This window comes from Boleophthalmus pectinirostris, unplaced genomic scaffold, assembly GCF_026225935.1.
Source record: "Boleophthalmus pectinirostris isolate CB_2022bp ecotype Guang Dong unplaced genomic scaffold, ASM2622593v1 HiC_scaffold_11, whole genome shotgun sequence".
Taxonomy (NCBI): Eukaryota; Metazoa; Chordata; class Actinopteri; order Gobiiformes; family Gobiidae; genus Boleophthalmus; species Boleophthalmus pectinirostris.
The window spans coordinates 11,725,312-11,742,381 of record NW_026570994.1 but is presented as its reverse complement, the minus strand read 5'-3'; the positions used below and the strand labels follow the sequence as shown (position 1 = coordinate 11,742,381).

Here is a 17,070-nt window from a genome sequence, read left to right as displayed (position 1 = left end):
TCTCTGCACGACATGTTGCTTGAATCTATCTGCTCACTTCCATAGCTGCATTTTACATTACTTTTTTTTTCGTATAGCTTCATTATGATTGTATTTTGTCACGTGAGTGTAGCACATGTGTCTTTGATAGTACTAATGGTAGTAGTAGTAAAGTACCTAATGACTTTCACCTGATCTGACCTGTACTCTGAAGCTTATCAAGAGTCTGACTGCAGAGCTCCACCCAGAGGACCCTCCTGCAGACCTCCACCAGGATTACACTTTTTATCAGTTTATTAGTTCGCGTCTAAATGTTATTAAAAGCTCATTTCAATTTTTGCACTTATTAGCACTTCAAAGATTTTAGGAATTTTTCCACTTACACCCACACATTCTTACACCATCGTACGTAGGCGAGGCAAGTTTAGTGTCATGCCCAGGGACACAAAAACACATAGTTGACCTGTGTGCTAGTACATCTGGCTGCTCAACTAATGATATCTTCATTGAGAGCAGGATTCGAGCCCCAACCTTCAACTCAGAGGACAAGCTCCCTGCCAACTGAGATACTGAGCCCCAGACTTCAAAGACTGTACATGTAATGCTGAGAACATTTCTAAAGGTTTCCTAATTTGAAAACATCTTTGTGTTGTCTCTGTCTCTCTACTCTTCTTGAATAGGAAAATTAGCAGTTTAAAACATGTCGTCACAAACATAAAACATTCAATTATCGACATGTAGCCTACTATTACGTAAATACAAATAACAGTCATTTTGTCCGTGCATGCGTTGCCATAGGCCGTGTGTCTGGTTGAGATTAGGCCCAGATCCGTAATGGTTAAGGTTAAGAAAATAGTTTGGGCTTGTGTTTAGTGGAAAACTATGTCGACTTTAATAACGTTACATTGCTTCCAGAAAACGGTAGAATTTGTTTACTTTTAGAGACCTGTGAATGTACATTTGAAATAATTTGCATGAATCTGTATAAAATTTCTTTAAGTTGCTCATGTTTAATTCCATCATATCAGAATATTGAGGACAACACACAGTACAAAAGCAATACCAGACATTTCATCACAACTCTGAGCCAGGGACAAATTAGCGCAAGTTTCCTTTTCAATACAAATGGATTAGTAATAATACACAATACGAAATACAAGATGGACCGGGGTCGTTCTATGGCACATTTTGTTTTGTTTTTCACACAGGTTTGACACGTTTTACAAAAGGTGCTTGCTTATATCCACAAAGCTTACAAGTTTACAAGGTACAAAAAGTAGGAATCGCAATGCACAGATTCAACAACAGATGGCGCCACAGGGTTTTGCATTGCCTCGATACGTGACTATATACACAATGTTTCCAGATAAGAAAGAATGTTAATTAATATTTCATTACGTGTGAACTATTTGCCAGCAAATACCCACAAGCTATAGGAAATTGTCAAAAATACGCTTTTTGTTTCGTTAAATGAATGAGTGCGGACTGAGATTTAACCAACCGATACGACGACAACCATCAAAATTTGGACACGAAATTTTTGATAAAGGAAATTTTGCTATATCCTATTTGGCAAGTAACAAAGAGGACATGCAGAATCCGAAAATATAGTCAGCCGTGAGGATTTGAGGATTGAACCTGCAAATTTCTCGCTTAGACGTAGCTTCCGCTTCTTTCTTGTTCCTCTGTTGGTAAATATTGATACTTTTGTCCTATATAATGGTTAAACAATAGGTAACTAAAGTAATGTTGGTAGAATATAGAGACATGGACTACAACAACTACCACCAGATGGCGGCAAATGTCCACATTTGTCGTCAAGTTAGTTCCTGATCATTATTTTCTCCACATATTTAGATCCTCTAGTTTACTTTTACAAATTAACCAATTCCTGTCTATTATTCCAATATTATTTTTGCCACAATGAAACGTGACAAGCATAAGTTGACATTAAAATGATAAATATTCCAAAAATACAAAAAGAGAGAGACTTTGGCACATAGTCCTGCATTGGGAGAGGGCAGGAGGAGCAAAGCTAACTTACAGCCTATAGTGCATTATAGTTGAGCAGTTCGTCAAGCACGTTACATTCAATATTAACGACGGAAAAAAGTTTAAAGGGCTTGTGTTTAGGTAGAATGGCAACTTATTTATACTATTTACAGTATATTGTTCATCCTATATTAACATAAGTCTCCCCTCGAAATTCATTATTTTGGACATTATTGAATACATGCATACAATGTACATTTAGCAGCAAATACTATTGTCGATATCCACACATCAGATACCATTATGACCACTTACACTGATAAAAAAGAGCAATGATTTGACCATAGACTGTATAAAGAAGTGGACTAAGGGAGTGTGACGTTACTTATAGCGTTCAGCTCCAGTCAAATGAAGCTCAAGAGGCTCGGAGTTATACGAGTGAATCTGGAGCTCCATATTAGGAATAGGGATTTTAAATAGCAAAATAAAAACACCAGGATCACGTAGAGCAGGTTAATACGAACATTTTACGACCAAAACGAGGCTCACTCAGTTGCAGAGATTAGTGACAGTTTTTCAATGTAAAGTCAACTGGAGCCAGAGTCGATGGAGCCGGAAGCGCCCCCATGCTCACTTCCTATTTGGAAAACAGCAGCTAGTGGCTTTGTTATGTCCATTTATATATACAGTCTATGGATCTGACCCATTTTGTCCAAGGTGAAATTGTGAGTTCTAGCATCTAGCAATCTAAAGGTAGTCTTTCTGGTGGTGTCTCCAAGGAGATATTACTTTTCCTTTAATGCTCCTCAGTATTAGGGTAGTAGGGTCACGTCTAGCCTGATTCACCAGCTGGTTTCACTTCGTCCACAATCTCAGGAATCGTTGCCAACACAGAATATATGGCTATTCACTGACTGGCTGGTGCCCGGACTCACACTTCCAGGGTTCTTGCAAATCATCTTGTATATTCTGATTCCTGACCTAGTCGCTGGAAAGAAATGAAATTGAGCAGAGGCACTAGGTGGCGCCAGCCTGGCTACCTCAGTATACCATTAAAATATCTCCATGGAGACAAGCGGACAAAGCCACTAGACCAGACACATAAGTATTAAGTACTCTGTAATTGAATAAATGCAAGACATATAAGTGCAACACCATACTGCAGAACATTCCAAGACAAAAGAGCGGTGAACAAAGCAACGCGCAAGTGGTCATAATGTTGCTTGACTGTTGTATTGTTCATAAACGTAAAAATTAATAATGTTTTCCTATACTTGAAGTTTGAAAGGAACAAAGTGGTAGAGAGAGCTTTGAGTGTTTGTTGAGGTATTTCAAGTGGGCATTCATTTTAAGCTCTCGTCTCCCAAAAACAAGACTGGAACAATAACAATTTCACATCCATTTTGTACATCGGTGACTAGTGGCTCTTGGATGTCGAAAGTTCGTCAGAGGCAGCAGCTGCACGGGTAAACAACAAAACATGGCACCATGAAAAGCGCATACAAAAAAGGATGGACAGAAGGTGGGTTTTAAACTTGGTGATTGTCAATAGGAATGCTCTGACGAAGGACTTCACACTAAAGTTTCAGGAAGAGTGTCCGCATTGTCCGATGATAAGAGTTGCCAGATTTGCCACCGATCCCTCTGCCAGTCTTGCCACTCTGGGCTTTGCGGCGCCAACTGACCATCCGTACTCGAGTTATTCTGCAGGGGGGAAGGGGGCGGTCTCTGGGGCGTGGCTATCTGCGGCAAGCTCACCGAAGTGGCCAATCGGTGGTGAGCGTTGTAGGGCGGGGGCGATTCTCCGTCACTCACGTGCACCCCTCTTTGCAGTCTGGAGGCAGGGTTTGCGCCCGGGTGCCCGCTGGCCTGTTGCGAGCTGGACGGGCCGCGTACTGATTGGCTGTTGGTGTTGATTGACAGGCGCGGTCGGCCCGCCCCTCCTCCGCACACCCTGGACACGGGCAGGTGGGGTCTGGGGATGGTGGTGGTCGGGGTGGTGGGGGTGGTCGGGTGCTGTCTGCTGTCGCCGTGGAGCCCGTCGAGCCCCTCCTGCGAGCTGCGGGAACTGCCCTCGGACACGTTGCCATGGGAACCTAAGCACACAACGTCAGCAATCAGCAGGAGAGCATGCACTTTAGAGAGAGCTCGCCTACCTTTTGATCATTCATTTAGCTACATGGAAATTGTTTAAACTGTGACATTTAACAGTCCATTATAAATTCCATTACTATTAAGTCATACACAGAATAAAACTAAAATCCCATTAGCATGCCTAAGCTAACTGTAATGCCACACTGTTGACCATTCCAGGCAAAGAAATGACTCCTCCATGAAGACAAGTAGGTGACGAATCTAGAAATGTTGCATAATGCACCTTTAATTACTTTGGTCAGCGAATAAAATTAGATTTAATTTGCTCTCTCACTTTTATTTAATCTAATATTTAATCTTAACCTTATCCAGTATTTTATTTTCTGATTTATGTGCTGATGTTATTAACTTGTCGAGTTGTGTTTAGTTTCATTCAGACATGCTTAACACACAAACGCTGCTCCACTGTGGTTTTAAACTCCATACACCTTCACTAGAATCATTTGGGTGATTTCTGCCCTGGGATTTCCAAAGGTAAGAGGTAGCTCAGGGGTCTGCAACCTGGAGCTCTGGAGCTACCAGTAACTCTCCACCTGCTTCGAAGTAGCTCACCAAAGCATTTATGAATCATACATATTGTGCTGAATGACTCAAAATGTATGAATTACCATTGTAAATGTATAATTTTCATGCCTAACGCTGTGCACTAATAAATGTAATAATAAAGGTTCTAATCTAATAATCTAATATGTAATCATCTAATAATCTAATAATAAAAATCTAATTTAATAATCTAATAAAGGTTTATATTTTACAGGTATCTAACTGTTCCCCAACTCAGCTTTTCCTATGCTAAATTACTTGTGACTGCTAAAATTAGTAGCTCTTTGGCATTTTCTTTTTGTAAAAGTAACTCACTGGAAGAAAAAGGTTAGAGACCCTTGAGGTAGTTGTTAACTTGAAAACTACCACTACATGACATCACAAGGTGGAACAGATCATTCTGAATTTTGGAGTTGCAGACAGACTAATAATAAGTTATTCAAACATGTGTGAATGAAACAAAACCCAACTCCAGGCATGTTTTTGATGACATAACAGTATTATAACTTGGCTTAAAGCTCAGTTTTGTTTAATATAGGACCGTATACCTGTGTATGACTGGTCCTTAAGTGCGGGCTTGAGCGTAGAGTGCCACGTACCCCAAATGTTTGCGTGCTCCTCCGATATCGTCTCTGAAAAATTATAACACAAACATTTAACATTTTAATATGATTACAAAAAATAAATAAATACAAAAGTAGAATGGGACATGGGATTTTAAACCACGGTGTTTTTCCATGTTCATAGTTGGCTTTAGCAACAATTGGAATAAGTAAATCATGAATATAACTAGAACATTTATTTATTTTAAACTATGTCGAAATCTCATCTCCAGGCCTTTTCTGGTCGACCTCATTTTGCAGGTTCTCTCTTGTTTTGTTTTGGGTCTCATTCTATCCATAATGGTGCATTGTGCAACTTTTCTGGTGGAGGGTCCTTCAAATGTTTTTATTGCTTTGTATGGATTGTTTCACAGTATGGCATTAAACCTTTCTATCTTCATGGAGACCAAACCAAGACCAAGTTACAGGTCAGATCTGTGGAGAGGCCACTACACTCACAGTCAGAATCCCTGTTTTTCTCTGTATTTTTGAGCTATAAAACCACTTGTAATTGTGTAAATGTAAAGTAGCTGTTTAATGCCACACTGTGGAACATTCCAGGAAGAGCAATGACCTCTGCACAGAAACAAGCAGGTGATGAATCCCCAACCAGAAAGTTACACAGCGGACCTTTAAACTATGTTGAAATCTTATCATCTCTTAACCTTTTCTTGCAGACCCAATTTTGCATCTGGCCTCTTGTTTAGTTTGAATTGTCTCTCATCCCATCCCTTAAGAACACAAGTAAACAACATTCACTTGTTGTGTGCATGTGTTGGCATACCTGTCTCTCTGTTCCAGTTGTGTCCTTGTCCCGTCAGGCTGTACTGCTCCGGGATCCTGAAGAGGGGCTCGTTTCCAGGACTCCCAGCCTCCCTCCGCTCACTCAGGACCGGGGAGTTGTTGTCATACGGAGAGACTTCCCCACTGGACACTTTGTTGGAGTCACTGGACGATCTCCGCTCATTTAGTGTAAAGGGTTCTTCTGGCTGTAGTAAGTCTGAACTTCTACGAAAACAAAAAACAATATTGTGGTAAAGGTGCTAACTTTTTCTCATTAGGAATCCATCACATTCTTGAATATGGATTCTTAGAATGTTCGATAATTTGACATTAAAGGTGCACTGTGTAACGTTTCTGGTGGAGGGTCTGCCATCTGCTTGTCTCAATGGAGATGTAATTGCTATGTCTGGACTGTTCCGGTATGGCTTTTACTCAATAACATGGGTTGTTATTGACCTAAAAACTTGAATTCTCAGGCTACGTTTATATGATGACCGTCTGAATCGAAGACGCAAAAATGGAGTTGCATTTTCACTTTTTATTCCGCGTTTAGACAAGCGTTTTCGGGTGGAAATCTGCATGCATACGGTGATGCAAAAGTGTGTGGAATTCGATTGGGTATGCATGCCAGATGGCTAGGTGGTGAAATTAGGTGGCGATATATGTGATGTAAACGCATATGCAACGTGAGCAGATCTGATTAGAGTTTTTCGTCTTGGGCAGTGTAGACGGAAACCCTACGGTGGAGCGTATTCAATCTTTCCACTCTGGAGGGTAGTTTCAGAGTTTTACGTTTTTAAGCCCCAAAAACACTGTCACCATCTAAACAAAAGGCACTTCTGATAAAATATTTTTGCTGTTTTTACCCACAAGCATTCTCATTAACAGGCCCTTATTGTGACTGGGCTCTCCTCTACACAGATCTGACATGGAACTTGGCCCTGCAGTGTCCTGTTTTGACTCCATGGAGATGAATAAGTGTAATGCTAGACTGTGGAATGTTCCAGGACAGGCAGTATCTCCATGGAGGCAAGCAGATGATGGACCCTTTGCCAAAGAAGTTATTCAGTGCACTTTTAAACAGATCTTTCTTACATTTATTCAATTACAGATGGTTTTATAGCTCAAAAATACTAAGAGAAACAGGCATTCTGACTGTAAGTGATGTTGCCTCTCCACAGATGTGACCTGTAACTTGGTCTGGTTTGGACTCCATGAAGATAGAAGGGCTTAACGCCATACTGTGACACATTCCGGACAAAGCAATAACATCTCCATGAAGAAAAGCCCAAACCCTCTACCAGAAAAGTTACGCAGTTCACCTTTAGAATGGACCTGAGAGATTGTTTGGGTTATGCAGTAAAGCGTTGGTTACTCACTGTGAGGCTTTCCTCCTCAGCAGATAGTCCACCACATCTGGGTCTGTCTCCAGCAAACTCATTAAGACTTCGTTCTGCAGATCTGGAGGGACCTGGACAACAACATTTAAAAAAGACTGAACTTTAATACAGCAATATGAGGAAAAAGGTCAAGTTTGTGTGTGTGTGTTGGTTTGTTTTGTTTTGCCTGTTTGAATCAACCAGAGACAAAAATACAAAAAAATAAAAATAAACAGAAAAAGAGCAAAACACCTGCACACAAAAAAAAATATTGTCTGTCTCAATATTTATCTAAAATAGTCAATAAAGGGCTGCCAGCTTGCATTAAAACCTGTAGTTTATTTCTCAGTTTAAAAAAATATATATTTTTAGTTTATTTTATTAGTTTAGATAGTATTTTTGACCTTGGCGTAGGAAAAAGTAAGTATTAAAGTATTAAAACTGTATTGGTAGTTATAGTGAACAGAGTAATAGTAGTAGCATTAGTGGTAGTTCAATAAGGAACGGAAACAGATATTTGAGAATTTTTTAAACACATTTTACATTATCACATTATAATGAGTATTGCTTCTGGTACTTTTCATCCGTTGGGAAAAGGCTACACTTATGGTTAGGGTTGGGCATCGCGACAAAAAAAGATATTATTCTTTTTCTCATATTTATAGTTCCTGATTTTCAATTTGATTTAGCTTTGTCTTTTTAAAAACAAATACACGTGGTTTTCGATATCCACTCTCTGAAAATAAACAACACAGATTTATGGCCTTTTAACATGAAAATAGTCATTTTTTCCCCGTCCAAAATCTGAACTCCAAACCACATGTTTTCACTGACAGATCTGGCTGTAGACCTCTCGATCAACTTGACCCAGGCGTATCACTGGCGATGAGAAAAGACTGAAAATTTGATTCATTAATTCATTTCACAGTCCTATTCCTGCATTATACTGTGTAATCTGTGTCTGTATGTGGTATCTGGTTCTCAAGTTTGAAATAAAGTCAATTTTAAAGGTCCTATTTTAAACTAAATTGATTTTGTAAGCTCATAAAAACACCTGAAATTGTGTTTTGTTTCATTCACACATTTGAGTAACACTTTACGGAGTTGGGATCAAGTCATTGTTTTGCAAGTCTCAAGTTTTTGACCTCAAATCCGAGTCAAGTCCCAAGTCAAATGCAGGAAAGTCCAAGTCGAGTTTCAAGTCACTGGCCCATAAGTCCAAGTCAAGTCCAAGTCGTCTGCTTTGAGGTTCAAGTCATTTTAATTCTTTAAACCAAAGTACCAAATACAGCTGAGATTTTTGCAATTTATCTGACTTTTAAGATACTTTGTACTTAAAAAATCATAGTATATTTATATTTGAGAATTTCTACAACTCTTATATATTCCATAAATAATTTTTCGTTTTTAAATGTCTTGACAAGATCTTAGTGTAAATCAGTCAATAGAAAGAATTCAGATTTAAACGTGCTTCTCAGGTCTTCTCAAGTCACAGGCCTCAAGTCCGAGTCAAATCCAAAATCATTGACCTTCAAGTCCAAGTCGAGTCCCAAGTTTTAGTCCATTTTATCAAGTCAAGTCTAAAGTCCTAAAAATAGTGACTCAAGTCTGACTCGAGTCCGATTTGCAAGTCCCCACCTCTGACACTGTCTGTCTACATCTCCAAAGCTCAAAATGCTCTGCTCCACCTTGTGATGTCATGAAGTGGTAGTTTTCAAGTTAGAAGCTACCTTTTACCTTTATTTCAGTTGAGATTGGCAATTCCAGGGCAGAAATCATCCAAATTATTCTAGTGAAGGTGTGTGGAGGTTAAAAACACAGTGGAGCACTTATTATTTATTACCACATGACATCACAAGGTGGAACAGTTTGGAACAGAGTGTTTTCTGTCTAAGAGAAGAACTCTAAACTCTAAATATGCAGGGTTTGTGTGTGAATGAGACAAAACACAACTCCAGGTATGTTTTTGATGAGGAAACAACATAACAGAGAAAATAGGGGACCTTTAATGACATTTGACATCATCTCCAAATGAGCTATTAACTCACTTTGACCTGTTCTGCTCCGGTAACTGTACGAGTATTTTGTGGTTTTGATCTCAAGAATAGCTCCTTTGTTCATCTGAATCAGTGTGGATGAAGAAGATGTTTCAAGAAATCCAAAGTTCAACACGTTACGAAACGACTTTATCCATGTCAAACGCAGAACCTGATCCCGCTGGAGGAGTCATTTCTCACTCACCGCCCCGCTCCAAATTCGCATTAAAGCAAATAAAAGCTCTCCATTGGCTCACTGCAAGAATGTTAGCGTGAGGTGCAGAGGTGATGGCAGCTTACAAAACATTAGGGTTTTGGATTTCGGACCTGAGATGACCCGGACCGGCTGTCTCAACGGTTCAGACATCACAGTCAAAGCAAAGGGAAGGAGAAGCTGATAGAGCTGTAATCCACATACAGGATTTTATGCTTGAATTGTTTGATTTTGGGAAGAATAAGCGAATGTGTCTGTGCAAGATGGGCAGGGCTAGATATGACGAGATAATTCATGTTGAAGTTCATAAAGTAAACATACTGCTTTTTTTTTTTTTTTACTTTGACTTATTACATGAGTTGAAGTGTTATAATATTATAAAATTATCAGACTTCTATTTTGGCCAGAGAAGTGTTTTTTTATGTAGCAAAGTAGGCATCTATACATTTTAAAACAAGCTATATATTTTGGCAGAATGGGAGACAGAGAAGAGAGAAGAGATTTATTTAATTTATTTCAAAGTTGCTAAAAACTATCTTGTTGTTTTTGTTTTGTGTTGTTTTTTCAAAAGTGCTTTGAGTAGTAGACACTTTTAGACCTAAAAATTACTTTTATTTAAATTTTTTTACCACAATAGTTGTTTTTGCAGTAAAGTAGACATCCATAAATTTAAAAATAAACAATATAATTTGACACTCTAAAAGGTTATATTACAAAAAACAACAGAATAGTCAAAATTTAAGTTGCATTGGGAGTGATAAAAGCAAGTATAAGCAACTCCAGTATAACAGAATCACTACTACTAGTACAAAAGGTATAAGTATTAGTAAGAAGTAATAGTGTTTTATTTTGGCAGTGAGAAGAGGTATTTATACTATGCTAAAATGTCATAAAAGTAGTTGTATAGGGAGTGATACAAGCAAGAGTAATTCTAGTATTTGTAATATTAAAAGTGCTAGTATTAGTAAGAGGTAAAAAAGTAGTAGAAGTAGCATTTTGCCTTTCACTCAATACTTCATCAATGTCTTTTCTTTGATGCAGAGTGCTTCTTCATCTGTGACCATAACATTTTGAACTTTATAACTTTATAACACATACAATTTACTCAGGCCTTCTCACTTTTCTTGTTTATAATACCTAACTGAGCCGTCCAAATCTCAGTTTTCCTAACAAAGCCAACCTCATTGTTCTGTACACCCTGCCTCTCGGTGCTTATGAGATGAGCGTTGCAGTGTGGATGAGGAGCTATAGGGGGCGCCGTGGAGTCCAGTGCAGTGGACTCACCATAAAGAGGCTCTGGTAGCTGGCGATCATCCTCTGCAGAACAGCGATGACAGCGGTGCTCTCCTCGGCGCGCGCGGAGCTCTGCACGCTGAACTCTTTGTCCGAGTTCTTCAGTTTGTGTAGGAGGTTCGGTCCAAAGATGGTGGCCAGATTCAAGGAGGTCATCTTGTTGCCTGTGATCTGGAATAGAACCAAACATACAAAAAGTTAGCACCTTTAGGCTGCGGTGAGAGCTCTTATCTTTTGCAATCTGATGAAATTTAAACTCTCTGCCATTTTGTTGTGGGACAAACAAGAACTGTTGAAATCGTGTTGGACTAAAATCAATCAAGGCGTATAAACAGACAGCAAAACTGCACGGCTTGTTTGCAAAGATAAACAGACTATTCTGTTCCCAGAAATTCTTCTCATGCAACCAAGTGAGCATGAAACCTTTGGGTTGAACCACAGCTTTTTTTGCCTGAATGGAAAAACACATACTGATTTTTACTCTAAATCAATAAGAAGTCCATTTTTCTTTATAGATCCACTATGTAACTTTTCTGGTGGATGATCTAATTACCTCCATGTCTCCAAGAAGATGGTATTGGTTTATACCTGGAAAAATGTGCATTCTTAATCTGAGTACGGTTACCTCTCCACAGATCTGACCAGTAACTTGGCTCAGTGGCGTTATCTGCTTTTCTAGAGTGAGACAAGGTGGCGTCTGACAACGCAAACACTGGAGTTGCGGCTTCACAGTCCCACGTTTCTGCTCTGGTATATCTCATTGGAGATCACTATACTAGGAGTGCATTTACATGCACATCAGTATCCCGGTTTTGTCATGGTGCATGTATACACAGCATCCCAGTTACTGTAACATAAAGAGCTGCGCTAAACCTGCACACGTATGATCTCTGAAAACATGAACCATTTCCAACGCGACATGCACACAGAACAGACTCAGCACCAGCACCATCAATATCCCTCTGTCACAGAGAGAATGCACATATCCCACAGGGTCGTGTTGTGTAATAGTAATAATAATGTTGATAATTTTAAGATAAATATGTTGGTGATTATTTTATTTATTTATTTATTTGGAAAGGGACAATGCACATTAACCAACATCTGTGATTAATTATAGTGATTCATCGAAAATCATTAATTCTCCCAACGATCGATTAAGAAAATGACAGCCTAATAATCTCAAGTTACTCATACATGTGTGAATGAAACAAAACACCACTCCGGGTATGTTTTTGTTTTGATGAAGCATCAGCGTTCTAACATGGTTTAAAGCTCACATGAATCAATTTAGTGAAATTTAGGACCTTTTAAATAAACACTTCATCATTTATCACACAAAATATTCTTGGCACTTGGTAGAGGTAACATCACTGGTATTTGTAGACGCTGATATCATGACGTAGTACAGCTGGCGTGCTCAGCGTTCCCCACACTCGTATATACACTGTTCATTCCGGCCTCCCTTCCCAGGTCACTCCCATCCCCTCCCTGTCCCAAAGGAGGAATTGGAATGAGGAGGCCAAAATATACTCAAGTCCTTATAGGTTTAGTCATGCTACACCGTAAAACTAGGTAATTCCAATCACAAAATGCACCTTTTATTTTTTAGGCTGAACCAAATTGTAATAATTTGGAGAAGAATACAAGAAACAAGCTTGTCCAAATGCAGTTGCTTTCATTTTGTATATCTTTTTTTAATACTTGAGTTGAGATTAGATAATTAGAATTGTTGACTTAAGTTAATTAGAGTATGTTATTGCATCATGACAAACAAACATTTTCATTTCACAAACATTTAGGGACAAAAATTTGCATTTAAGACTAGAGATAGGTTGATATATCGCTTGGTTGATATATATAGGGCCGATATTTGCACTTAGCGTAACAACATTAAATGTTCCAGCACAGGTCGATATTTTGTTTTGGCCAATCTGTGTCCTAAAAATGCACACTTTAACACTTTAATATGAAAAAATAACATGACTACACAGCTCTCTCATAGGTGTGTGGTAAAAAGGCTTAGTTTATAGTAAATTTAAACTACATAATTTGTGGAAAATAATAAAAATTTCTCCAACATATTGGCCAAAAAATATCAGCAGGGCTTATCGGCCATCTGTTGCTGTGTATTTTAAGTAATCTGTATTGGCCATGGAAAAAACATACACTTCTATCTCTACTTAAAACATAATTATGCATTTGTATCCAACTATTTGTATTGAGGCAACATATTATATACCAAACATGGTTATAACTTACATTCAAGGTGTATTGTGTAACTTTTCTGGTGTATTTATACGCTTTTCTCCATGGAAATGCTATTGCTTTGTCTGGAATGTTTCACAGTATGTTTCTGTTGTCAAGTTACAGGTCAGATCTGTGGAGAGGCGACGCTGCTCACAGTTAGAATTCATGTTTTTCTAGGTATTTTTGAGCTATAAAACCACCTGTAATTGAAGTAAATGTAACGTAGAGCTGTTTAATGTCATATTGTGGAACATTCCAGACAAAGCAATGGCATGCCTATAGAAACAAGCAGGTGGCGGACCCCCAAACTGAAAATTTACATAGTGCACCTTTAATACTGTTATGTAAGTTCACCACTTGCGTTTTTTACAGTTACAGCTATAGACACACAAACAAGCTGGAGGTGATATGAGTCCATACTGAAGCAGAGGGAGGTGCCAACGGTTTCACATTTGTGTCTATTTCGCACGGACAAAAGTTTTACGCAAGCGAGAGGAGAGAGGGGAGAGGCGGGGAGAGAAGACTGATGAATATACGCCTGAGAGTCAACCACACAACAATTTGTACAGTTAAATCACAAGTCAGGAAGCCACAGCCTCTGCCCCGGGTGTACAGTGATGTTATGTTATGTTATAGGATGCAATCGCAAGGGCCACTGGGATGCCAGCTCTTCCACTTGCATGCCCCACTTATTTTATATAAAGGCGAGCTATGATATAACCTAAAGAGTGGAGTTTAAAAGGCCAATATTACACTATTTTCTGATCTATGTTATAATGTTGTTTCTGCATCACAAACATACCTGGAGTTGTGTTTTGTTTCATTCACACACTTTTAACACACGATTTGTTTAAGCTGAGTTGTTCTCTTAAACAAAAAACACTCTTTTCCACCTTGTGATGGCATGTGGTAATACAGGAAGCGATCCACTTTGTTTGTAACCTCCATACACTTTCACTAGAATCATTTGGATAATTTAAGCCCTGGGATTGCCATTCTCTACTGAACAAAAGGTAAAATGTAGCTGTTAACTTAAAAATTATTGTTTCATGACATCACAAGGTGGAACAGAGCATTTTCAGTTTTGGAGAGATAGACAGACTAAAGCAGGGGTGGCCAAGCTTTTTCCATCAAGAGCCACATATCTAAACCCAGACGAGGCAGAGAGCTGATCGAGGACCATAGACTGGCGCTCAATACAGTGAATAATTGAAATATGTGAATGTTTAACACGACAGAATGAGCCATCAGTCTGTATTCCTGCTAAGATCCTTAAAATCACACACTAAATATTAAACATCAGCCTTATCAAAGAAGATTTTCAAAAAACATGCAGTAAAAAGTCAATTTCTAATCGGTGCCATGTAATTTGGGCCAATTCACCTGCAAGCCTGAGGGCCAAGAAAAATTTGTTTGAGGGCCGCATTTGGTCCACGGGCCATAGTTTGGACATGCCTGGACTAAAGGGTTACTCAAACATGTGTGAATAAATCAAAACACAACTCCAGGTATCTTTTTGAGGAGGTTACATCATTCTAAGAGTTAATTTTGCGTAATATAGGAAATGTACGCTTACATCAGTGCTAAGTGCTGGTCCATGCGATGCTATGCAGATGCTATCCCTTTAATTGCTAGCCAAATATTTGTGCTGGATATGCTTCACGCAGATATGTTTTTAATTATAAACTCAATAACACTTTCTGCAGAACATAAACAATAAATAAATCCATGGAAGTTTGTTTTAGTTCAAATCGCAATGCCAATGTGGTGCCAATGTTTACTAGAATTCTTATAATACTGGAAAGTATCATAATACCGTATGTTCAAATAATATGGTTGGGCTGGTTTGAGCTTACAACACTGGTAGAAAATAGTTTAAAAATATACTGATTTTTGTTCACTCTTGTTTTCTCTATGGTTTGAAACTACTGGTTAAGCTCCATAAATTGTACAATAAACAACAAAGAACAGTTGATAGTTAAGGTCAATTAAATACAATCAATCAATGAACCTGCCCAGGGACTACAGGTGGAAATTAGCACTGGTGCTACAACCTGATGTACAATGCATCTCTACTATTAAGATTAATGTAAATTGAGCACTGTCCCTGTCTCATTAAATAAATAAAATAAAATAAAATAAAAATACTCTCAGTGCATTTATTGTTGTTTCTTTTAAATAAAAGGCACAGACGTTTGGAAATAATCATGATAGCCTAATGATAACTTAACAGAACGCTGTAGTTTCATGAAAGAGATACTAAAATTCCATGACTTTTCCAAAACTTTCATTGAATTTACAAGGCTCCATGACTTTTCCAGGCCTGGAACATTTTCAATTTCTATGACTTTTCAAGGACTTCCATGACTGTGGGAACCCTGTATATAATTTGCATGTATTCATAAGATGTCCTATTTTTAAAAAATGAAGTGGAACTAAACATTAAATGAACTTTTTTTTTCACTATTCTCTTATCTCTTATTATTATACTTCAGCACCCACTGCTCTTTCCAGTAGTTGGTGATATCACGCAAGACTGCCTTGATTGCAGACAGGTATTTCTGATTACAAACGCCAGGCTGCAGGGGCGGAGTTTAAAGTGTGGATATCTGTTAGACCAATCAGAGTTTTCGTTATATCTCTAGACCTCTAGACTCCTCTCGCTCTCTTGTTTAGTCCTTCAGATACTTCCTAGTTTAGCAGCTCTATATGAAATGTGGTTGTGGGAGGGGTTTAGATGTATAATCCAACTTTAACTTAAATACAAATCCCATAGAGGTAAAACTTTTATGAATTAAAACATAAAATTTCTGTATTCTACTTGTAATTGGAAGTTTGGAGTCTATCTCGCAATCCTTAAACCCTTAGAACAGAACATTGTTTCAAGTTATTATGAATTTCTCCCAACTTAGTCAATACACTTGGCTTATTTCCTGTTGAAGCCATAACTTCCTGTACCGTGCGCCTCGTTTGCCCTCACCTCTTGTCCATCTTTGTCCTGCTGGTCGTGGGCGTGGTCGGCGACAGTGGACAGAAACTCCAGCAGGCGATGGAGCGTGTCACTGTTGCATGCTGGGAGAAGGTGGATCAGGAGCTGGGTCACGTTCTGCTGCTCATCTGGCTCCAACACTGCAATAAAAATGTCCAAAACAAAACTGTTACTCAATCTTGTGATATAACCAAAACCAGAAAGCAGATAACAGAAATATGGCGAAAAGACCTACATGTGGTATTAATAAATGCGGTGTAGAGTTCCTTTGTTAGTAATGGATCAGGCAAGTCCCTCAAAAACTCCTTCAAAAGCGCAGCAACGTCGTGGACACTTTGGTCTTCGTCGAGTTGCACGTCAACGCCGCGATCAAACTCCTCGCGTAGCTGGAAAATACAATTCACTTTAACAATTGACAAACATGCACAATTTTAGCAATGGACTTCATTTTATAGACAGAGTACACCCACATCCACAATGCATTTCACTTCCTGCTCGTGTTCCGGAAACTGTGATCAAACTAGTTCGACCAGGGAGGGACGTAATCTGAAGATCTGACCCGTGGGTGGTGTCCAACGTAAGCAGTGCCGAGATGTCATGGTCTATTGTTCATAATGAGGATGGATATGTGCAGGCCGTAGTGGGTCAGCTGCACTTCATTTCGGTTGTTGGACACTTAAAAGACTAAACCAGGACTAGAACTGAACCAAATCAAGGTCACAGCAGGACTAAACTGGGTACTCCAACTGTCTAGGAAATCGAGGAAGTATCACGAAACACGGTGTAGACGCTCTGGTCCGGCAATCATTTGGTTTTGGGGACGAACATCTTTACCAACTTAGTGTAAATAAATAAA

The 17,070-nt window shown here is 38.8% G+C and overlaps 1 protein-coding gene across 2 annotated transcripts in view; it reads right to left on the bottom strand.

Annotated features, from left to right (window-relative positions):
• Positions 1–987: 987 nt before the first annotated feature.
• Positions 988–17,070, bottom strand: part of LOC110153251 (rho GTPase-activating protein 6-like) — a 124,354-nt gene continuing 108,271 nt past the window's right edge. For both annotated transcript variants that reach the window (XM_055164940.1, XM_020917131.2), the window contains exons 8-14: positions 16,450–16,600; positions 16,206–16,354; positions 10,967–11,146; positions 7,433–7,524; positions 6,055–6,278; positions 5,217–5,300; positions 988–4,067 (exon numbers count right to left, since the gene is read on the bottom strand). In XM_055164940.1, the coding sequence (XP_055020915.1) occupies positions 3,544–4,067; positions 5,217–5,300; positions 6,055–6,278; positions 7,433–7,524; positions 10,967–11,146; positions 16,206–16,354; positions 16,450–16,600 (1,404 nt within the window). In that variant the 3' untranslated portion in view covers positions 988–3,543. The remainder of the gene's footprint in view (positions 4,068–5,216; positions 5,301–6,054; positions 6,279–7,432; positions 7,525–10,966; positions 11,147–16,205; positions 16,355–16,449; positions 16,601–17,070) is intronic.